This window comes from Leptodactylus fuscus, chromosome 9 (genome assembly GCF_031893055.1).
Source record: "Leptodactylus fuscus isolate aLepFus1 chromosome 9, aLepFus1.hap2, whole genome shotgun sequence".
Taxonomy (NCBI): Eukaryota; Metazoa; Chordata; class Amphibia; order Anura; family Leptodactylidae; genus Leptodactylus; species Leptodactylus fuscus.
In genome coordinates, this window is record NC_134273.1 from 84,857,766 (window position 1) to 84,882,316 (window position 24,551).

The following is a 24,551-nucleotide window of genomic DNA, read 5'->3' on the forward strand; positions in this document are numbered from 1 at the left end:
TTTCCAATAGCAATCAGCAGGATTTTATTAATTACAGGATAAAGCTCAGGATCTGTATGAGATAAATAGGGCGAATAATATTCTAAGCTTACATGAAATTCTGAATATGCAAATGACATTCACAGGTTATTATTCATATTCAATATTCTGAATGTTATAGGTGTATGTATACCTATACGCCTGCTATCCCAATGTGTGGCCAGTCAGACGTCTGCAGGGAATAAAGCCAAGCCTAAGTAACATAGGGGCTGAGCTATAAGGGGGTGAAGGGGTGGCAGCTGTATCAGGGCAGGTGGGGGGCCTGCTGACACATTTTGTATAGGGCCCATCTTCTGTCTTTGTTGATGAGTGACAGTCCCAGGAAAAAGTCTTCACAGCAATAATTCACGCTCAATCGAAATCGCCATTACTGGAGACCCCTGAAGACCCAGCACCAAAACCACAAGAAAAGCAATTGCCCGAGGTGAGGGGTTTCTGTATGTAATGTCACCTCTCCAGCAGGTCCCGTGGAGGGGGCAGGAGGTCTCGGGGGTTCAATCTTGCAACCAGACAGACATCATAGGAGTCGTGCATAGGGGCCCGGGTACACACTGTGTTCCACTGATTCTCCCAAGGGTCCAGCTCCAGAATTTCCTTTGTGATCACTTCATGTCGATCTATAATACAAATACAAAGAATGGGGGAGGGGCATCAGTATCTGACATTTTATATTGGTTACTATTAGCAGATCTTTATTATCTTTATATAACTCCATAACAATTCTGTAATTCCTATATAACATTGTTATGTTATTCTTGGCTTATGGCTGTTGACGTTACGGATGTTGAGCCATTCTGTAAAGAAATATCAAAACAGGACCCCCTGCAAAGAGTAAAAGACCCCGATAGACATCAGACACAACAAGAGGTCTCATACTACATGGATGACATCACTGCGATGGCTTCCTAATGAAACTGAGAATTGTTACATTGTATCTGCTGCCAGGAATTCATCTTCTGGCCCTTAAACAGTTACATTGTTTATATTCTGTATATAATTGCGGTAGTAATAATTCCGTCTCTTAAGCGTAGATTTACTTGGCAGGGAGCGGAGGATCTTTTCTGGGTAATGTGTAGGCAGATGTGCACAGACATCAGACAGGTGTGCTTATTAAGCTTGTTAGAAAGAAAAGAGAAAAATACATTTTAATTGCGCTAAGATTAGAACGTTCAGTCCTCCAGTTATATCAGCTCTCATCTCCAGATTACAGGTTACTGCACTGCCATACACATAACACCCCGAGCAACCGCCAAACTACATAACCCAGAATCCCGAGCGGCTGCTATCTGTAATGGAGAGGGACAATCATGCACTGACACTATATATTATAGTAGTTATAGTCTTGTACATAGGAGTAGTATTATAGTAGTTATATTCTTGTACATAGGAGCAGTATTATAGTAGTTATATTCTTGTATATAGGAGGTAGTATTATAGTAGTTATATTCTTGTACATAGGAGCAGTATTATAGTAGTTATATTCTTGTACATAGGAGGTAGTATTATAGTAGTTATATTCTTGTACATAGGAGTAGTATTATAGTAGTTATATTCTTGTACATAGGAGCAGTATTATAGTAGTTATATTCTTGTATATAGGAGGTAGTATTATAGTAGTTATATTCTTGTACATAGGAGCAGTATTATAGTAGTTATATTCTTGTACATAGGAGGTAGTATTATAGTAGTTATATTCTTGTACATAGGGGGCAGTATTATAGTAGTTATATTCTTGTACATAGGAGCAGTATTATAGTAGTTATATTCTTGTACATAGGAGTAGTATTATAGTAGTTATATTCTTGTACATAGGAGCAGTATTATAGTAGTTATATTCTTGTACATAGGAGTAGTATTATAGTAGTTATATTCTTGTACATAGGAGTAGTAGTATAGTAGTTATATTCTTGTACATAGGAGTAGTAGTATTATAGTAGTTATATTCTTGTACATAGGAGTAGTATTATAGTAGTTATATTCTTGTACATAGGAGTAGTATTATAGTAGTTATATTCTTGTACATAGGAGCAGTATTATAGTAGTTATATTCTTGTACATAGGAGCAGTATTATAGTAGTTATATTCTTGTACATAGGAGTAGTATTATAGTAGTTATATTCTTGTACATAGGAGCAGTATTATAGTAGTTATATTCTTGTACATAGGAGTAGTATTATAGTAGTTATATTCTTGTACATAGGAGTAGTATTATAGTAGTTATATTCTTGTACATAGGAGTAGTATTATAGTAGTTATATTCTTGTACATAGGAGTAGTAGTATAGTAGTTATATTCTTGTACATAGGAGTAGTATTATAGTAGTTATATTCTTGTACATAGGAGTAGTATTATAGTAGTTATATTCTTGTACATAGGAGTAGTATTATAGTAGTTATATTCTTGTACATAGGAGCAGTATTATAGTAGTTATATTCTTGTACATAGGAGTAGTATTATAGTAGTTATATTCTTGTACATAGGAGCAGTATTATAGTAGTTATATTCTTGTACATAGGAGTAGTATTATAGTAGTTATATTCTTGTACATAGGGGCAGTATTATAGTAGTTATATTCTTGTACATAGGAGCAGTATTATAGTAGTTATATTCTTGTACATAGGAGCAGTATTATAGTAGTTATATTCTTGTACATAGGAGTAGTATTATAGTAGTTATATTCTTGTACATAGGAGTAGTATTATAGTAGTTATATTCTTGTACATAGGAGGTAGTATTATAGTAGTTATATTCTTGTACATAGGAGGTAGTATTATAGTAGTTATATTCTTGTACATAGGAGCAGTATTATAGTAGTTATATTCTTGTACATAGGAGCAGTATTATAGTAGTTATATTCTTGTACATAGGAGGTAGTATTATAGTAGTTATATTCTTGTACATAGGAGTAGTATTATAGTAGTTATATTCTTGTACATAGGAGCAGTATTATATTGGGTATATTCTTGTACATAGGGGCAGTATTATAGTAGTTTTGTTCTTGTAAATACATAGGAGTGACAACCTTATATCAGCCATGAATTTGCTCTTATCAGTAGTCACTTCTCTTTTCCCGCCCCTCTTGGCATCTGATACATAGGGCACCATTGTGTTAGTTACCCTTAGTAGCAGAATCGTTTTCATGTCCTGACTTCAGCCTGTCTTACCTACATTCATACATTGTAAGAAATTGCAGTTGTCTGAACTTGGAATAACAGTTTATTAGAAAGCTGTAATTACACAATGAATTAACTCCCTAAGAAAACCAATTCCATCTATGACTATTTGTGAGATAATTGTGTAAGAGCAACTGAAATTCCTCAGCAGTGCCAAAATGTTGTGGACTACAAAGTGCTTTTCTTCTGGAGATCAGCGGTGGTCTGTACAGGCTTTGCTTATGTTATCTACTCGTATCTGAAGATCTCTTTCCCTGTAGTTCCCCTTTAAGAAGCAGGGGGCCTTGCAGCTGTGATATCCAGTACACACCATACAGAGCTATAAACTACATAATATCAACACCCTTGGACAACAGCTGCTGGATGTTTCACGAGATGTCGTCATTGCCAGGCTGGAGGTTAATTAATGCCTGTTCCTAGATATAAAACCCCAGCAGAGGCGGCCGCTGCAAATTCCCACATGTTCCAAATCTATCGAGAACCACAAGCAAAGACCGTAAACATAAACATCCACGAAAGGTAAGTCCTACAGGACTCACAGATTAGTCCCTGATGTCCAATACACATCTATATGTGGCCATACACAACCCCCGTGAGAAATGACCCCGCAAACCACCCAGATGCTAAAGCCAATTATAATACTGCAAAAGCGCTACGTGCGGTCATACACACTCAGCTGACGCTTGTACCGCTGCAGATGACAAAGGGTCAAAACATATCCACCCTGTAGTCATTGGACTCCCACAGTATAATGTCACCCTTAATATGGCCACACAGTATAATGTTCCTTTCAATTTTGCCCCCACAGTATTATGCCTCCCTTATTATAGCCTCCACTGTATAATGCCCTACTTATTGAGGTCCCCAGAGAGTAATGTCTCCATTAATGCAGTCTCATAGTATAATGCCCCCCTTAATGTGGCCCCCACAGTACTATACACCCCCCCCCATTGTAGCCTCAATTGTATAATTCCCTACTCCTTGTGGTCCAAACAGTATAATGTCCCCATTAATCCCATTAATGCAGTCTCATAGTATAATGCCCCCCTTAATGTGCTCCCACAGTATTATGCCCCCCTTATTGTGGCCTCCATTATATAATGTCACACTCATTGTGGTCCCCACAATATAATGTCCACATTAATACGGCCCCTACAGTATAATGCCCCCCTTAATGTGCTCCCCACGGTAGAATACCCTGCTCATTGTGGTCCCTATAGTATAATGCCCCCCTTAATGTGGCTCCCATTGTATTATGCCCCCCTTATTGTGGCCTCCATTATATAATGTCACACTCATTGTGGTCCCCACAGTATAATGTCCACATTATTTACAGCCCCTACAGTATAATGCCCCCCTTAATGTGCTCCCCACAGTATTATGCCCCCCTTATTGTGGCCTCCATTATATAATGTCGCACTCATTGTGGTCCCCACAGTACAATGTCCACATTAATACGGCCCCTACAGTATAATGCCCCCTTAATGTGCTCCCCACGGTAGAATACCCTGCTCATTGTGGTCCCTATAGTATAATGACCCCCTTAATGTGGTCTCACAGTGTAATGTCCCTTCCTGGTGCCCTTGAAGAAAAAAAAAACTAATGATGTCACTACATCTCCCATATCTACCTCCAAAGTGGTGGGACCAGAGACTGAGGGTGACGCAGGGAGTGGACAGAGGAAGACGCAGATGAGAAGAAGCTTGGACATACCTTCCATTATCCAGGACAATGGGACAGTACCCGACATCTGGGACTGTCCTGCTAAATCAGGATTGGTTGGGAAGTATGCTGACCTGTAATGGTTTGTAAAGCACTTGGGGTAAAATAGAAACTTACAATTTAATTGCAACCACCTCTGCGCCGGTGACTTTTCCTTCTCCTTTCCTCTCCCTAGACTGTAATTTGATACTTCAGTGATCTTGCATCCATCTTGGAAGCTCAAGATGGATTCAGCAGAGATTCAGAGTGAATGTCAGCTTAGGAGGAAGGAAGGGAGGAGGAAAGGAGCCAGATAAGTGGAGAAAGAAGCATTTTTCACTTATAAGATATATTACAAAGTTTCTTGTATCTACTTATACTATTGATTTATGTGAAGTTTGTCGAAGAGTCACCAGTCAGGACAAAATGTTGGCTGAGAAAAGGCGCGGACTGGCTGCAACGTGGTTGCGCTGAGATATTCTGGCAGGACACGACGCTTTTTTTCTATTTTTTACATAACTAATTCATTATTAAGTAAACACATAGAAGCGGAAATGTCAAACATTCAGCTCGGGGACTTAGTGCTCAGCACGATTACACATTTGTTATAGTGGGTGTTTAGACTATTACATTCTGATAGAGTCAGCCATGGCGATGAGCTAAGACGTCTGCACTGTAAACATTGAGGGCCAATGGAAGAATGTCACAGAATTCACAGAAGGGTCTGGAGCAGAACATGGCGAATTCATCTTCATTGTATTTGTACGGGGTATGACCACATGCTATACACGGTTTTGGGGCAGTATATATAGTTGTACCCATAGTAGCCCAGAGCCCTTTGCTGGCCCCAAAGACCTGTGTTTCCTTCACTGACCAGTAGGTGGCAGATATCCTTCTTATATACTCTAGTGCTCTGTATTATTCTTACGTATATAACTTGGTTGAGATATAAAGGAGTTCTGCTTCATTCACATTTGCACCTTGATTTCCAGAAAGATGGACATGTATGGATCCCGACAATGATGACATGAAAGATGACTATAATGGGGTCTCTTGGACGTCTATTTTTTTTTTGTACAGACACTTGGTACAGATATAAATGTAGCCTTAAAGAGGTAACAGATTTTATTTTCCGCAGAACAGCGCCTCTCTTGTCTATGGTTTGTGTCTGATACTGCAGCTGCAATGCCATATACAGCCCATGGACAACTTGCAACAACCTCTCTGTGTAGGGTCATCACATTCTGATGGAGAGGTCTTTAGTATGAAAAATACATTTGGGACCAGAAAACCCCTTTAAGAGCCCTTTAATAAATGCCCCCCATATCGCAGACTTCAATACAGTCCCAGTCAGCGGATGCCTGTGATACAGAGGACTATAGGGGATATACAATAAGATACAAAGTATCAAGACTCTCATTTACGTCAATGCCAATAGGACTGCGCATTGCACATTCTATACGTTTTATCTTCCCCCCTTATGTTCAGCCCCATGTCAGCAGGTATCCTGCCAGTCCCTTTATTTCGCCATGAATTGCGGAGAACCAGAGGAGCAGGGCATGCTGGGAGTACCTGCGCTCCCTATTATGTCTTTTGTTTTCTTATCAAAACTTCTTCCTCATTTGCGGCTCATCTGTTAATGTTCTTTTCATTCAGGAGAAGCGCGAACGGTGAAATGACCTGTATTCAGCGGCAGATAACTCTCGACATAAAACCGCCATCTAATAGAAGTCTCCAATACCATAAGACAATATAACAGCGGGCACGAAAATAGAAATAGCAGCGTTCACCTGTCTGTGGTGTGAAAGGGAAGGTAAATCTGACCACCGAGAAGTGTCCTGTATATATCAAAATACTGGACCCAAATAACTGTATATGATCATCATGTACAATATGGCGGCATTTCTGTCTCCTCAATACAGCACTTATTTCTAGAAGTATCACCGCTAAACCTGCTGTATTCTGCTGTTCTGGCTCAAGCTGCGACAAAATATGTTACAGGATATTTTTAGGTTCTGTTCACACTTCTGTTCCCACCTTTATACATTATTTTACAACACATATGTATGTATAGATATGATATAAAATGACTTGAGTCACTGTGTATATACATGACATTACTTATCCTGTATTATACTCCAGAGCTACGCTCACTATTCTGCTGGTACAGTCACTGTGTACATACATTACATTACTTATCCTGTATTATACTCCAGAGCTGCGCTCACTATTCTGCTGGTGCAGTCACTGTGTACATACATTACATTACTTATCCTGTATTATACTCCAGAGCTGCGCTCACTATTCTGCTGGTGCAGTCACTGTGTAAATACATTACATTACTTATCCTGTATTATACTCCAGAGCTGCGCTCACTATTCTGCTGGTGCAGTCACTGTGTACATACATTACTTATCCTGTATTATACCCCAGAGCTGCGCTCACTATTCTGCTGGTACAGTCACTGTGTACATACATTACATTACTTATCCTGTATTATACCCCATAGCTGCGCTCACTATTCTGCTGGTACAGTCACTGTGTACATACATTACATTACTTATCCTGTATTATACTCCAGAGCTGCGCTCACTATTCTGCTGGTACAGTCACTGTGTACATACATTACATTACTTATCCTGTATTATACTCCAGAGCTGCACTCACTATTCTGCTGGTACAGTCACTGTGTACATACATTACATTACTTATCCTGTATTATACTCCAGAGCTGCGCTCACTATTCTGCTGGTACAGTCACTGTGTACATACATTACATTGCTTATCCTGTATTATACTCCAGAGCTGAGCTCACTATTCTGCTGGTGCAGTCACTGTGTACATACATTACATTACTTATCCTGTATTATACCCCAGAGCTGCGCTCACTATTCTGCTGGTGCAGTCACTGTGTACATACATTACATTACTTACCCTGTATTATACTCCAGAGCTGCGCTCACTATTCTGCTGGTGCAGTCACTGTGTACATACATTACATTAGATAGATATTTCCAATCTGTTGTGATTTTGCCCTTTGGCGCCTCTCATTGGTGACACGGGTTACCCCAGTATGTCTCACTGCCTACAAGTTCCTTCATCGATCTCTGGTTTCGGTCCGGCATTAGCATTGATTTCTCCCCGGAGACAGGACGTATAACGCATGGAAGGTCTCCGGGGAATTTAATTGTGCACTGAAGCGAGTATATAATTACCTGCAAAGCTATTACTATGCCTGGATTGTGAGCAAAACAACAGAGCCCGCTGCAGGCCAAGTAACCCCTCCATAGCCGGACCCCCAGCATGCGCAGACTCCTGTCACATTGTTCAGCACAAGCTACTGGGGGAAGAAATTATTTTTCGTCACAATCACTGTATGGGGTATATGTGATATAGTATTTGTGGTCTATACAGGCAAGATGAGTGTCTATTTTATGCTCAGAAACAGCGCCGCTCTTGCCTATAGGCTGTGACTGGTATTACAGCTCAGTCTAATTACATAACAAGGCTGACCTGCAATATCTAATACAGCACATGGACAAGGGCGGAGTCGTATTATAGTAGTTATATATATGTACTATATGTACATTGGAGCAGTATTATAGGAGTAGTATTATAGTAGTTATATTCTTGTACATAGGAGGTAGTATTATAGTAGTTATATTCTTGTACATAGGAGTAGTATTATAGTAGTTATATTCTTGTACATAGGAGTAGTATTATAGTAGTTATATTCTTGTACATAGGAGTAGTATTATAGTAGTTATATTCTTGTACATAGGAGGTAGTATTATAGTAGTTATATTCTTGTACATAGGAGTAGTATTATAGTAGTTATATTCTTGTACATAGGAGTAATATTATAGTAGTTATATTCTTGTACATAGGAGTAGTATTATAGTAGTTATATTCTTGTACATAGGAGTAATATTATAGTAGTTATATTCTTGTACATAGGAGGTAGTATTATAGTAGTTATATTTTTGTACATAGGAGCAGTATTATAGTAGTTATATTCTTGTACATAGGAGTAGTATTATAGTAGTTATATTCTTGTACATAGGAGCAGTATTATAGTAGTTATATTCTTGTACATAGGAGGTAGTGTTATAGTAGTTATATTCTTGTATATAGGAGTAGTATTATAGTAGTTATATTCTTGTACATAGGAGGTAGCATTATAGTAGGTATATTCTTGTACATAGGAGTAATATTATAGTAGTTATATTCTTGTACATAGGAGTAGTATTATAGTAGTTATATTCTTGTACATAGGAGCAGTATTATAGTAGTTATATTCTTGTACATAGGAGGTAGTGTTATAGTAGTTATATTCTTGTACATAGGAAGTAGTATTATAGTAGTTATATTCTTGTACATGGGAGCAGTATTATAGTAGTTATATTCTTGTACATAGGAGCAGTATTATAGTAGTTATATTCTTGTACATAGGAGGTAGTATTATAGTAGTTATATTCTTGTACATAGGAGTAGTATTATAGTAGATATATTCTTGTACATAGGAGGTAGTATTATAGTAGTTATATTATTGTACATAGGAGTAGTATTATAGTAGTTATACTCTTGTACATAGCAGTAGTATTATAGTAGTTATATTCTTGTACATAGGAGCAGTATTATAGTAGTTATATTCTTGTACATAGGAGCAGTATTATAGTAATTATATTCTTGTACATAGGAGGTAGTATTATAGTAGTTATATTCTTGTACATAGGAGTAGTATTATAGCAGTTATATTCTTGTATATAGGGGGCAGTATTATACTAGTTCTATATTCCTATGTATACAGTGTAGTAATACCACTTGTTTCCTATGTCATGTAGGAATATTCTCTGGGCTGTAGCATGTGATATTGCTGATAATGGATTTGTCCTTTCTATGATTTCTCCCGTCGTCTGTTTGCCGTCTTTCTGGGTTCATTGTCCTTGCCGCTTTCTTCTTGTATACATGCTGTGCTACCTGCCACTAGTGACGGCTGGAGACGCTGATGTGACTGTTCTTATGTTTTCCAGCTGTTATAATTTCAGCCTTCCTGTCTGAAGCAATGGACGGATGGGCCGAGGCGTCTCTATATAATTTCTCCAAGTCTCCGTCGCCTGGCTGACACCCTTCCCTGTATGACTGAGGGCTCCATCTTATAGCGCTATAATCTCTAACAACCTCTCAAGGTCATGGCGATTACTTCACTGCCACCACCAAGAAGTGATCGTGCCACCGCCGAGAAGATGATAGAGCTGTGCAAAGTAGGTAAAAGGTTAGACTAGTGAGAAGGGCTCATGGTATGTAACCGCTGATCTGCCGGGACGTACACAGGCCACAATACATCCCTCATAGTCACATACATCTATATACTGTTTTGCTTGTTAATCCAGGGGTATATAAACATTACTGCCTAAATCCATTATAGGGATTATTGTGGAGCCGATCGAGTTATGAGAACGTCCCAAATGACATAAAAACGGCCCTAAAGTCAAAAACATCCGCAACAAATTTAATCCTCTTCACATGTTTGCTTATATTGAAGATCATTCATCACCTCCATCTGTTCTTTGCATTCTTCACTAGGTGGCGCTTTATTGATTTCGGCGCAATTGGAATTATTTCTGTAGCCCCCGCCATACCTGAGTAACCGGCACTGTTATTTTCAGCACCCACTATGCCAACTGTGCTCCTTACTATCAGGTGGGCAGGTTATTCTGGAACGGTGGGGACTAGAGAAATGTAATCAATAATACCACCATATAATACTCCAGTAATATCATACAGTGCCTGAGTAATACCACCATATAATACTCCAATAATATCATACAGTGCCTGAGTAATACCATCATATAATACACCAATAATATCATACAGTGCCTGAGTAATACCATCATATAATACACCAATAATATCATACAGTGCCTCAATAATACCGTCATATAATACACCAATAATATCATACAGTGCCTCAATAATACCGTCATATAATTCACCAATATTATCATACAGTGCCTCAATAATACCATCATATAATACACCAATATTATCATACAGTGCCTCAATAATACCATCATATACTGCTCCATTGACCTGTTAATACCAAAATAAATATTCTAGCATCGTCCAACAATCTGCCAATGATGCCACCGTACAGTTTTCCAGTAACACCATCATATAATGCTCCAATAATACCTCTGGAATAGTACTGAAATAATACCACTACATTATACCCCACTAATACCACCATACAGTGTTTCAGTAACACTATACTATTGCACTGAAATAATACTGCCATATAGCAACAACAGCAACCTATAAAGCTTGATTTCTACTATATAGTGCTCCAATAATACGACCGCACAGTGCCCTAGTAATACCACCATATATTGCTTTAATAATAGCGCCATATACTGCTCCATTATAACCATTAGTGCTCTGATAGTACCACTAAATGGTACCCTAATAATACCGTCATAAACTGTACCAACCATACAATGTTCAAATAACATTATCCTATAATACCAGAATAATGCCCTTAAACTTGTCAGATAAATCTGTCACATTAGGGATGGAGACCCCAGTGCATTGACACCCCCCCCCCCCCCCCCCCCGCTCCTAGAACCTGCCCCTGCGAGGCATAAACATGGCAGACACTGCTGACTATATGTGGAGCTTATAGAGCGCGCTGGCCCTTTAATCGTGTCTGGTTAGTTATAGGATGAAAGGAAAAATTACAAAACCAAAAACTGTAATTTTGTTGCTTTCAATAATGTAGGAGCAGATTTATAATGTCCTGGGGTGTAAGAAGGCAAAGACATTGGGAAAGTCAGTGACCGCATCCCAGACTGACAGTGACAGATAGAGGCTGTAAAGTGAGGGAGTGCTGTGCTAAGCATTCTGGGAAGAAATCACACCGTACAGTGTGCCCTACAATATAGCCATACATGTCTGCCCCCCGTTATTATAACAGGTCACTGCTTCATGTCTGCACCTTGTGACCCATTAATCCCTTCTGTGGCGCTCAAGGGCAATACCACTTATATAATATTTATATAACATACGGCAGGTGGCCCATATACATCACCATATACACCGTATAAACCATATACATCTGTGACCGATACAGCGTGACTGACTGATGATAATTACAGTATTATGTATTTTCTACACTCATATTACTGATATATGACTTATTATCTGTATCCTCCCACAATACTGCAGCGTGACACAAACAGCAGAACTACTAGACGGCACAGCAGGAGAGAAGGAGAGGCAACATTACATGTATATAACACTACATATAGAAGACGTGCAGTCCAAATAGACAGATGGGTGTCTAATCATCCTGTCTGGCAGTATTATAGTAGTTATATTCTTGTATCTAGGTGTAGTATTATAGTAGTTATATTCTTGTAATAGGAGCAGTATTATAGTAGCTATATTCTTGTACATAGGAGGTAGTATTATAGTAGTTATATTCTTGTACATAGGAGCAGTATTATAGTAGTTATATTCTTGTACATAGGAGTGGTATTATAGTAGTTATATTCTTGTACATAGGAGCAGTATTATAGTAGTTATATTCTTGTACATAGGAGTAGTATTATAGTAGTTATATTCTTGTACATAGGAGGTAGTATTATAGTAGTTATATTCTTGTACATAGGGGCAGTATTATAGTAGTTATATTCTTGTATATAGGAGGTAGCATTATAGTAGTTATATTCTTGTACATAGGAGTAGTATTATAGTAGTTATATTCTTGTACATAGGAGTAGTATTATAGTAGTTATATTCTTGTACATAGGAGTAGTATTATAGTAGTTATAATATTGTACATAGTGAACAGTATTATAGTAGTTATATTCTTATACATAGGAGGTAGTATTATAGTAGTTATATTCTTGTACATAGGAGGTAGTATTATAGTAGTTATATTCTTGTACATAGGAGCAGTATTATAGTAGTAATATTCTTGTACATAGGAGCAGTATTATAGTAGTTATATTCTTGTACATAGGAGCAGTATTATAGTAGTTATATTCTTGTACATAGGGGCAGTATTATAGTAGTTATATTCTTGTATATAGGAGGTAGTATTATAGTAGTTATATTCTTGTACATAGGAGTAGTATTATAGTAGTTATATTCTTGTACATAGGAGTAGTATTATAGTAGTTATAATCTTGTACATAGTGAACAGTATTATAGTAGTTATATTCTTATACATAGGAGGTAGTATTATAGTAGTTATATTCTTGTACATAGGAGTAGTATTATAGTAGTTATATTCTTGTACATAGGAGCAGTATTATAGTAGTTATATTCTTGTACATAGGAGGTAGTATTATAGTAGTTATATTCTTGTACATAGGAGCAGTATTATAGTAGTTATATTCTTGTACATAGGATCAGTATTATAGTAGTTATATTCTTGTACATAGGAGCAGTATTATAGTAGTTATATTCTTGTACATAGGGGCAGTATTATAGTAGTTATATTCTTGTATATAGGAGGTAGTATTATAGTAGTTATATTCTTGTACATAGGAGTAGTATTATAGTAGTTATATTCTTGTACATAGGAGTAGTATTATAGTAGTTATATTCTTGTACATAGGAGTAGTATTATAGTAGTTATAATCTTGTACATAGTGAACAGTATTATAGTAGTTATATTCTTATACATAGGAGGTAGTATTATAGTAGTTATATTCTTGTACATAGGAGGTAGTATTATAGTAGTTATATTCTTGTACATAGGAGCAGTATTATAGTAGTTATATTCTTGTACATAGGAGCAGTATTATAGTAGTTATATTCTTGTACATAGGGGCAGTATTATAGTAGTTATATTCTTGTATATAGGAGGTAGTATTATAGTAGTTATATTCTTGTACATAGGAGTAGTATTATAGTAGTTATATTCTTGTACATAGGAGTAGTATTATAGTAGTTATATTCTTGTACATAGGAGTAGTATTATAGTAGTTATATTCTTGTACATAGGAGTAGTATTATAGTAGTTATAATCTTGTACATAGTGAACAGTATTATAGTAGTTATATTCTTATACATAGGAGGTAGTATTATAGTAGTTATATTCTTGTACATAGGAGGTAGTATTATAGTAGTTATATTCTTGTACATAGGAGCAGTATTATAGTAGTTATATTCTTGTACATAGGAGCAGTATTATAGTAGTTATATTCTTGTACATAGGGGCAGTATTATAGTAGTTATATTCTTGTATATAGGAGGTAGTATTATAGTAGTTATATTCTTGTACATAGGAGTAGTATTATAGTAGTTATATTCTTGTACATAGGAGTAGTATTATAGTAGTTATATTCTTGTACATAGGAGTAGTATTATAGTAGTTATAATCTTGTACATAGAAGTAGTATTATAGTAGTTATATTCTTTTACATAGGAGGTAGTATTATAGTAGTTATATTCTTGTACATAGTGAACAGTATTATAGTAGTTATATTCTTATACATAGGAGTAGTATTATAGTAGTTATATTCTTGTACATAGGAGGTAGTATTATAGTAGTTATATTCTTGTACATAGGAGCAGTATTATAGTAGTTATATTCTTGTACATAGGAGGTAGTATTATAGTAGTTATATTCTTGTACATAGGAGTAGTATTATAGTAGTTATATTCTTGTACATAGGAGGTAATTTTTATTAGTAAAAACAAAACAAAAATACATTACATTCCAGCAGAATTAATAACTAATAATAATAATAATAATAATAATAATAATAATAATATAACATAAATCAGACATGTCTGTCAGATAACAAAAATGAGAATCACTTTAACTTAAGAGTCCATTGCTGGCAGGATAAAGAGGGGGAAAAAAAAATAAATCCATAAATAAATGAACAGACTTATTTGCAGTGTTATCAGAATATTCAGCAATCGATATATACATTTCTCCACAATTTTACATTATCAGACTTTTTTCTGACCTCCAGAGACTTTATCCACCTCAGTTCAGACATGATATATGTGACAGCGGTCATATGACGGAAGGGCTCTCTGTGTAGGGACTCCTGGGTCCTCGTATGCCAGTGATAATATTTGATGACAGTAATAATAATATACAGGGTCTCCCGGTTAATGTCACCTATATTAGTTGGGATGCCATATATGATTTCGGGGTATTTGAGTGATTGTAATCGGGGAATTTTCAGCCTCCGGGATATTTCCTGCCAGATCTTTCGCCCTCCCCCGCACTCTGATATAAAATGTGCCATGGTCTCCTCCTGCTGACAACCTAATGGACATGCCCGATCTGTCACACTGAGATGTTTTAGGTTGCCTCTTACAAAAAGTTTCCCATGCAGAGATAGCCAGGCAATGTCAAAGAACTTTGCAGGGAGCCTCAGACCAGTGAGGAGCCTCAGACTATCCTGCAGGGTTATAGATGTACAGTCCCTCAATGCCGGCTGGAGACAATAGAAGGTCTTACATACCCTGGTGTATAGATCTCTCCTGGTCTTACTCACCAGATAGGTCTTTTCAATACCCCATTTTTTCAGGCACCTTATGCCATAGTCCAGATACTGGGGGAGGTAGTCACGAGTCGATCGACCCCTCTTAAGGCTGCCGCCTCGCACCCAGGATTCTGCAAAAGGCAATATCCAGTCCCTGATACTATTTACCCACAGGGAGCTGTTATCTGAGTCCAGGCAACCAAAATTTACTTTTAGAAACATGGAGTCAAAAAACACCCTTGGATTTAACATATCCATCCCACCCTCTCTCCTCTGTAGGTAGGTTATCCCTCTTTTTACTGGGTTCAACCTGTTCCCCCACAAAAGTTGGAAGAACAGGCTAAAGAGCCTAGCGGAGAAAGATTCTGGCAAAGGAAAGACAACAGAGACGTACAAGAAGACAGGGACCAGGTAAGTCTTCAACATTTTAACCCTTTCTCTATAGGTCAGCCTCCAGTTCTTCCATCGCTGAACCTTTGCATTTCCGGATTCCAACTTTTCTTCCCAATTTAGTCTGCAATTATCATCCCTCCCGAATTTCACCCCAAGGATCTTAATATAGGAGGAGGCCTGGGCAAACTGCGGCAGATCAAATGTAGGACCAGTATGACCCGTCCAGAGAGCTTGACTCTTCTCAAGGTTGACAAGAGACCCGGAGGCCTCTGAGTAACTTCTGATGGCCGCAGACAACATCTCCACCTCACGAGGCTCAGATATCACCACAGTCACATCATCCGCGTAGGCAACAACTCTCAGGGGCAAGCAGTGGGGGACCGGCGCCCCCTGAAAATCACACTCCTGCAGTGACCTAAGAAACGGGTCTATGGCAAACACATACAGTAATGGACTCAGTGGGCAACCTTGTCTCACCCCTGCCTCAACCCTGAAAGCATCACCCTGCCAACCATTAATCAGAGGAAAGCTCTCCGCCTCACGGTACAAAGTTCTCAGCCAATCCACAAATTGTCCCGGAATACCGTACTTTGTCAAAGTCGCCCATAGATACTCATGGTCTACTCTGTCAAAGGCCTTAGCCTGGTCAAGACTCACAACATATCTCCCACACCTCAGAGCTTTACATCTCTCAAACATCTCCCTTATCGAGATAACTGCTCCAGAGATGTTCCGCCCTTTAACTGTGCCAAACTGTGAGCCTGCCAACAGTGCCGGGGACAAACAAACTAATCTAGAGAACAGAATTTTTGCAAGAATCTTCCTATCGACATTCAAGAGGGCAATCGGCCTCCAGTTCTTGATGTCACTAGGCTCTTTACCTTTAGACAGCAGGATCAGGGAGGACACTCTCATGGATGGAGGCATCAGGTGGTTTTCTAGACTAGTTTTGTATACATCCACGAGAATTGGTGCCAAGAGGTCTCGGAATTTCTTATAGAACTCAGCTGTAATCCCATCTGGACCTGGTGCCTTCTTCAGATGTAACTTATCTATGGCCTCTTTCACCTCCTCCACTGTTAACTCTGCTGTCAAAGGAGAAAAGTCCAAATCATTAGTATCAGGACCTGGAGTTGCCTCCAAGAATTGAGCCACCTTCTCTCTATCCAAAACCTTCTTCTGAAACAAGTCAGCATAGTAAGTTCTCACCACCCCCAGGATACCCTCCCGAGACTCCTGTAACACACCCTGGGAGTCAGTGAGACCTGTGACCGATTTATTTGCCACCCGCTCCCTGCAATTCTCAAAAGGATCCGGAGCCCCTAAGGACCCATAATCCCGTTCAAGAACCAGGGATGTATACCTGCGGTACTGATACTGACTGATCTCAGATTTCAGCCGGTCAATCTTCTGTTGGTCATCCCCGCCCGCCGAATAGAGTGACTCTAATTCTTTCCGCAGCCTGAGATACTGGCTATACTTACTCTTCCCCTTCTTAACTGACAGTCTCCTTAAGAGGGATCTGATCTCCTCCTTGACATCCTCCCACCAGTCTGCCATGTTATCATAAAACACCACTCTCTCAAGCTGGTTCTGAAATAGAGAGTGGACACAACTCCGGACACAGTCATCGTCCAAGAGGCTGGAATTGAGCTTCCATAGGCCTCTCCCAATATCAGGGCGTTTTGTGGAGCCCAAGCAAAAATACAAAGCCAGATGGTCAGAATAAGGGACTGTCTTTTCACTTTTCTCACTAACATGCTCAGCGGGACTGACCAGAGCTAAGTCTATCCGACTGCATCTACCAGCGCAGGAGTAAGTGAATTTTGGTTTCCTACCACCCTCAGTAAACACATCAGACAGACCAGCCTGTGAAATAATTCTGCTTAAGACCTTGCAGTCCCTGGTGAGAGGCCTACCAGTAGGTCTGTCACTGGATGACATGGTGGCATTGAAGTCCCCTGCCATGACTACCGGAACAGATGTAAACAAGTACTGCTTGACTTCATCAAACAGACGTGCCCTTTCAATCACCGACTGCGGTGGACCATAGATATTAATGAGTCGGAGCCTTCTGCCTCGGATGGTAACTTCTAAAACCAGGCACCTCCCCATCAGAACCTCAGTGAATCTGTGTATGGTGACATCAGGGGTGTTAAACAGTATAGAAACCCCGGCATAAGGTTCCACAGCCAGAGACCAGAAGGACGGGCCAGATTTCCATTCTCTCTCTGCTTCTCGTATTAGTCCTAAAGTATTTAAACGGGTTTCTTGTAAGAAATAGACATCGGCATCAAGATATCTCAGATGTTCATACACTGCGTGTCTTGTCCTCCTTGCTCGGATGCTATTCACATTACTAGAGATAACTTTAAGATAGAAACCTGCCATCAGAACAACTAGGAATATGAGAAACAGAGAGATGGGCCCCATTGTCATAGATCAGAGTCAGAGGTGTCCTGGTGACCAGCTGTTTCCATGTCTGATTCGGACTGCCCCTCATCTCGGTGGGGTCTCCTCTTATTGGGAGGATCGCCCTCTGGTTCATCCTCATACTCCGCCATCATTCGTGAGAGTTCTCTGTCTAGTTCTGCTTCTCCGTCTGACTCTGATAGGACACTAAATCTATTCCCCGTTGCAGTGACCTCGCCTGCACTACTTACTCTCATCTTTGTGGGCTTTTCTACCGTGGTCCACTCACCCTCAGGCTTACGGCTGGCTTTATCCTTCTTCCTCCTTTTATTATTGTTGGATGATCGGGCAGGAGAAGAGACGACCACTGAGGGTTGTACAACCTGCTCGACAACCTCCATGGTCGTCTCAATGGGACCTGACTCGGCCTGGTCTTGGGTGGTATCACCTGTATGTGGTTGAGGCTCCGCCTCCGTGACTACTGACCCTGACAATAGCGCCTCCTCCTCCTCCTGTATGTCATCAGCCGCTGCCAGCAAGTCCTCATCAGGGCTATCCTTACAGATGTTATGCCAGGCATCAGGACAATCTCTGTGGGGGTGACCGATCCGACCGCACAGGTTACACCTAATGCTTTGGCATGTGGCACTCACGTGGCCCATTTCATTACATAGGCTACACTTTACCATGGAGCATACACTGGCCACATGGCCGGCCTTCCCACACTTGAAGCATCGGCGAGGCTGACCCGCATAGAAGCAGATCCCTTTTTCTCGGCCTATAAAGAACGAATTGGGCAGATGTTGGGTTATGTTGTTCTGCTGACGCAACTTCACCAGGACCCTCCACCCACCGGTCCAGACCCCGTCTTCATCCCTGTTCTTACTAAGATCGGACATGAGGTCACAATGCCTCCTGAGCCAGATGACAATGTCCTGAGGGGGAACGGCTTCATTCCAAAATACAATTGTGACAGAGGCTGTATCTGGCCTAGAGATGGGGATGAAACTGAACTTATCCCAACCTTCCGTATCTCTCAACCTGGTGAGATTGGCCCAGAACCGGTCCAGATCAGACATCAGCTTAAAACTAACATCATACCCCTGGCGGTCAGGAAGGTTTATGACAGCCAGGATATCAGTCGGCACAAAGCCCATCTGGGTACATAGGAGCTCTCGGACCACAAACCTCCTATCCGGCAGATCCTCCTTGGCACCTCCGTGCCTAAACCTGACTACATTCCTCCTCCTGAAAGCCTGGCCTGTATAATTGGAGTTTGATGCAAAAGATGGAGCACCGCGGCTCCAGGCATTCCCTGAGGAGGTACGGCCGGATCCGCCATCTTGGCGTGTTTGTGGGCGCTGTGTGGGCTGCTGAGCACCTGTACCATGCGGTTCTGCTACTGCGCGAGTATCTAGAGGGGGAAAGTCCTGCACACTGGACTGTCCTGTGTCCGCCCCACCATCAACCTCTATGTCTGCAATATCACCAGACTCCAGAGACTGGACTGCAGAGGGGTCTGACGCCATAGATCGTGAAGGATCCCCCCCAGAAACACCTTCCCCTGCTGGGCCGTTATCACATACAGGAATATCCATAATATCAGGCACATTAGTCAGACAATCAGCGGCAGCAGAGTCCTGCACAGCAGAGTCCATATTAGTATTATAGTCAGCGGCAGCAGAGTCCTGCATAGCAGAGTCCATATTACCACTACAGTCAGCGGCAGCAGAGTCCTGCACAACAGAGTCCACAACCTGTAACCCCAAATATGTTACTCCCCCAGTACCTTCAGGTAAGAGTCCATAGTCCTGCTGCAATGACTTGTCTCCTGGGACTTGTGGTGTCTGCACAGCTGCTACTTCATTACCATTAGGCAGGGGTCCATGACCTGGTTGCAAAGTGCTGGTTGCTGGGACTTGTGGTGCCTTGCTGAGAACTGCTGCAGGTTTTTGCTGTTGCTGAACACTGGTCGCTTTCCCGTACAAATTCCCTTCCTTAAAAGGGAAACTTGCTGGCTGCAGAACTGGTTTTACATGGGACTGCTGGCTGCCACCTTGAGAGGGTTCAGACCCAGCTTTAGCACAAGGTGATGGTGACTTCTGGTATTCCTGGAACCGCTGCTGGTTTCTGTATGATTCTCCCACCGGTCCCATTTGCTCCAGTACAGTCTCGGTCTCCCGTACGTTCTCGGCGAGCTCTTTCGCCAGTGCGCTCAGCTTCCTGTCCAGTAACACCAGTTTCTCAGGGCATGCAGACTTTTTTAGATTATACGCACATTCAATCTGTCTCTGCAGATATATTTTACTGGCCTTCAATGTCTCCAGTCGCTTGACCAGTGCTGGTATCTCATCTGCCAGGCGCAGTTCTGGTGCTCGCTCAGTAGCTGTGACAGTCTGTGCATTGTTGGAAAGCTTTGCAGGTTGGTTACCCCCAGTATGGCTTCTGGTTGGTGTAGCCTGTGATTTCTGACATGCTACGGCTGTTGTCACTGCCATGGGCCCACAATGTCCAGACTGGGGACTATGTCCCAGTTTATTTCCAGTGACTGTACTGCTGGTACCTTGAAGCTTCCCCGCTGGTCTCCCTTTGATCTCCTCCACTGCCTTCACTACATTTTTGTAGTTACCGCTTCCAGATCTTGTCCGCTCAGACCGTGCCAATACAGACTGCTGCATGTTCTCCTGCATGGTCTGCTTCTCCAGGGATGTTCTCCTCTGTCTGCAGGAGGGTGGGGTGGACTGGACACCTGCAACCTGCAATGGAGTCTGCACAGGCTGCAAAGTTTGCTCCTTACATTCAACCATTTTGCTTGGTTGTTGCACCGTACTACTGCTTGCTTCCGTTACTTCTTCCTTTACAACTTTCTTCCCATCTTGGCTTGCTGCACTAGGACTGCTGACACACTGGACACGATTCCCATTACTGGGGACTTTAGGATTTCCATCCATTTTTTTAGTTGTCTGGGAATTGCTTCCCAGAGAAGGCCTTGGAGCCTGGGCCTTGGCAGGGGAACTTCCCCACCCAGGGCGGCCCCGCCCTGGGCTATCTCCAGACATCAGGAGCCTCAGGAGAGCTACAAAAACACGTCCTCACAGCTAGGAGGTAGTATTATAGTAGTTATATTCTTGTACATAGGAGTAGTATTATAGTAGTTATATTCTTGTACATAGGAGTAGTATTATAGTAGTTATATTCTTGTACATAGGAGCAGTATTATAGTAGTTATATTCTTGTACATAGGAGCAGTATTATAGTAGTTATATTCTTGTACATAGGAGGTAGTATTATAGTAGTTATATTCTTGTACATAGGAGTAGTATTATAGTAGTTATATTCTTGTACATAGGAGCAGTATTATAGTAGTTATATTCTTTTACATAGGGGGTAGTATTATAGTAGTTATATTCTTATACATAGGAGCAGTATTATAGTAGTTATATTCTTGTACATAGGAGCAGTATTATAGTAGTTATATTCTTTTACATAGGGGGTAGTATTATAGTAGTTATATTCTTGTACATAGGAGTAGTATTATAGTAGTTATATTCTTGTACATAGGAGCAGTATTATAGTAGTTATATTCTTGTACATAGGAGGTAGTATTATAGTAGTTATATTCTTGTACATAGGGGCAGTATTATAGTAGTTATATTCTTGTACATAGGAGCAGTATTATAGTAGTTATATTCTTGTACATAGGGGCAGTATTATAGTAGTTATATTCTTGTACATAGGAGGTAGTATTATAGTAGTTATATTCTTGTACATAGGAGGTAGTATTATAGTAGTTATATTCTTGTATATAGGAGCAGTATTATAGTAGTTATATTCTTGTACATAGGACTAGTATTATAGTAGTTATATTCTTGTACATAGGAGTAGTATCATAGTAGTTATATTCTTGTACATAGGAGTAGTATTATAGTAGTTATATTCTTGTACATAGGAGTAGTATTATAGTAGTTATATTCTTGTACATAGGAGTAGTATCATAGTAGTTATATTCTCGTACATAGGAGGTAGTATTATAGTAGTTATATTCTTGTACATAGGAGCAGTATTATAGTAGTTATATTCTTGTACATAGGAGGTAGTATTATAGTAGTTATATTCTTGTACATAGGAGCAGTATTATAGTAGTTATATTCTCGTACATAGGAGCAGTATTATAGTAGTTATATTCTTGTACATAGGAGCAGTATTATAGTAGTTATATTCTTGTACATAGGAGTAGTATTATAGTAGTTATATTCTTGTACATAGGAGCAGTATTATAGTAGTTATATTCTCGTACATAGGAGCAGTATTATAGTAGTTATATTCTTGTACATAGGAGTAGTATCATAGTAGTTATATTCTCGTACATAGGAGGTAGTATTATAGTAGTTATATTCTTGTACATAGGAGCAGTATTATAGTAGTTATATTCTTGTACATAGGAGGTAGTATTATAGTAGTTATATTCTTGTACATAGGAGCAGTATTATAGTAGTTATATTCTTGTACATAGGAGCAGTATTATAGTAGTTATATTCTTGTACATAGGAGTAGTATTATAGTAGTTATATTCTTGTACATAGGAGTAGTATTATAGTAGTTATATTCTTGTACATAGGAGCAGTATTATAGTAGTTATATTCTTGTACATAGGAGTAGTATTATAGTAGTTATATTCTTGTACATAGGAGTAGTATTATAGTAGTTATATTCTTGTACATAGGAGTAGTATTATAGTAGTTATATTCTTGTACATAGGAGTAGTATTATAGTAGTTATATTCTTGTACATAGGAGCAGTATTATAGTAGTTATATTCTTGTACATAGTGAACAGTTTATATTTTAATCTTGAGCATATTCTAGAAGGAAGTGGTGGATACGGGTAAAGGACAGACAGAGGGAGATAAATTATTAAGAGATATGGAACATCCTAGTTAAGAATAACTGTATCAGCTGAGTTTAGTTACATTGGAGAAGGTCCATTAGATAGACGACTTCCAGGATTTTAGTAGTCAGTGTTTCCTGACTGTCCTCAATTAAACTTGACCGGATAGTCATAAACGTAATGGCAGACTCTACTTTTTAACTATTTATACTCTGTGTTATTGTTTCTATTTGCTAATTAATTAAAGCACTTTCCCTTTCATATCTCAGGGTGATCTTGTGGTATTTTATACCTTATGCTCCAGTTACATCCAGGGCTGCAACTAGACGTCTGTAAGGTCACATGACACGGTTTGCTCACACACCTTATCTTGCTTACTGCAATAGGCAGATACTATTTGGATTTCTGGATGCTGCTCTGGAGGTGACTGGAGCACAGTAAGAACTTTTTATGTGCAGTTTCAGAATCATAAAAGGATGAAATTAAAAACAAATATAATAATTGGATTTGGATAATTGTATCTCCGTTACAGTCAGTCTCTTGGAAATCTCATTTTAAGTGAGTTAACTATAAAACGTGCGCCGCGTCCCCAGAGCAGGAATAGTAAAAACATAAATCACCCCGGGAGTTAGAGTACCTGGATGTCTTAATCCCACATGGCAGACTCCTATTAGAGTCACTCTGCCGTCATACGTTACATCTGGCAGCGGAGGGATCTCGATAACGTTCCTTTGTCTAATTCACATAATGGCTTCTCTGATACCCAGAGATGGAGATTAACCCCCGCTCGCCCTGCACACATTCCTTCGTACATAGAATGGAGGGGGCCAACACAGCCCATAAGAGGGGCCTTGTATAAGAAGCCATCATGACCCTTTGACCATTTCCCCTCCAATTAGATGTCTATGGAAATTTCTGTCGGATCGCACCGTTCGCAGGGACTGTCAAAGTCGTGTTGCAAGAATATTTTTGCAACAATTTTTTTGCTCCAACCAGCAAATTTCATAGCATTTAGTGTTCCACTTCTGTGCAGGTCTATGTGTCCGCACTTTGACACATTATGGACAGTAGATGATGCACATGACTGCAGGATCGGACTACACAAGGTGTGTAACCATGGCGATACAGTTCCTGTATAAAAGCTGCATACAGAAAACGGTAGGAGATTTTTAATCTCTAGAACATTCCTTTGTCCAATTCCCGTAATGGTTTCTCTACTGCCGAGAGAGATTAATCCCGGTCGCCCTGCACACACATTCATTCATATAACTGGGACATGAATTGTCCACATTCTGCAAAGTTGCATTTCAAGGGTGTGATCAATTTTGCAATGATTTGTTTTTTCTCTAGCCAGCAAACCTCATAGCATTTTGTGCATTCAACTCCACTGCAGATCTAGGTGTCTCCACGGCTACAGATAGAGACGAGCGATT

General features: G+C 39.8%; 1 protein-coding gene across 1 annotated transcript in view; it reads right to left on the minus strand.

The window, feature by feature from the left end:
• Positions 1 to 24,551, minus strand: part of KBTBD12 (kelch repeat and BTB domain containing 12) — a 51,906-nt gene continuing 27,355 nt past the window's right edge. Inside the window, exon 6 of the mRNA XM_075286623.1 lies at positions 1 to 656. Within this exon, the coding sequence (XP_075142724.1) occupies positions 487 to 656 (170 nt within the window). The 3' untranslated portion in view covers positions 1 to 486. The remainder of the gene's footprint in view (positions 657 to 24,551) is intronic.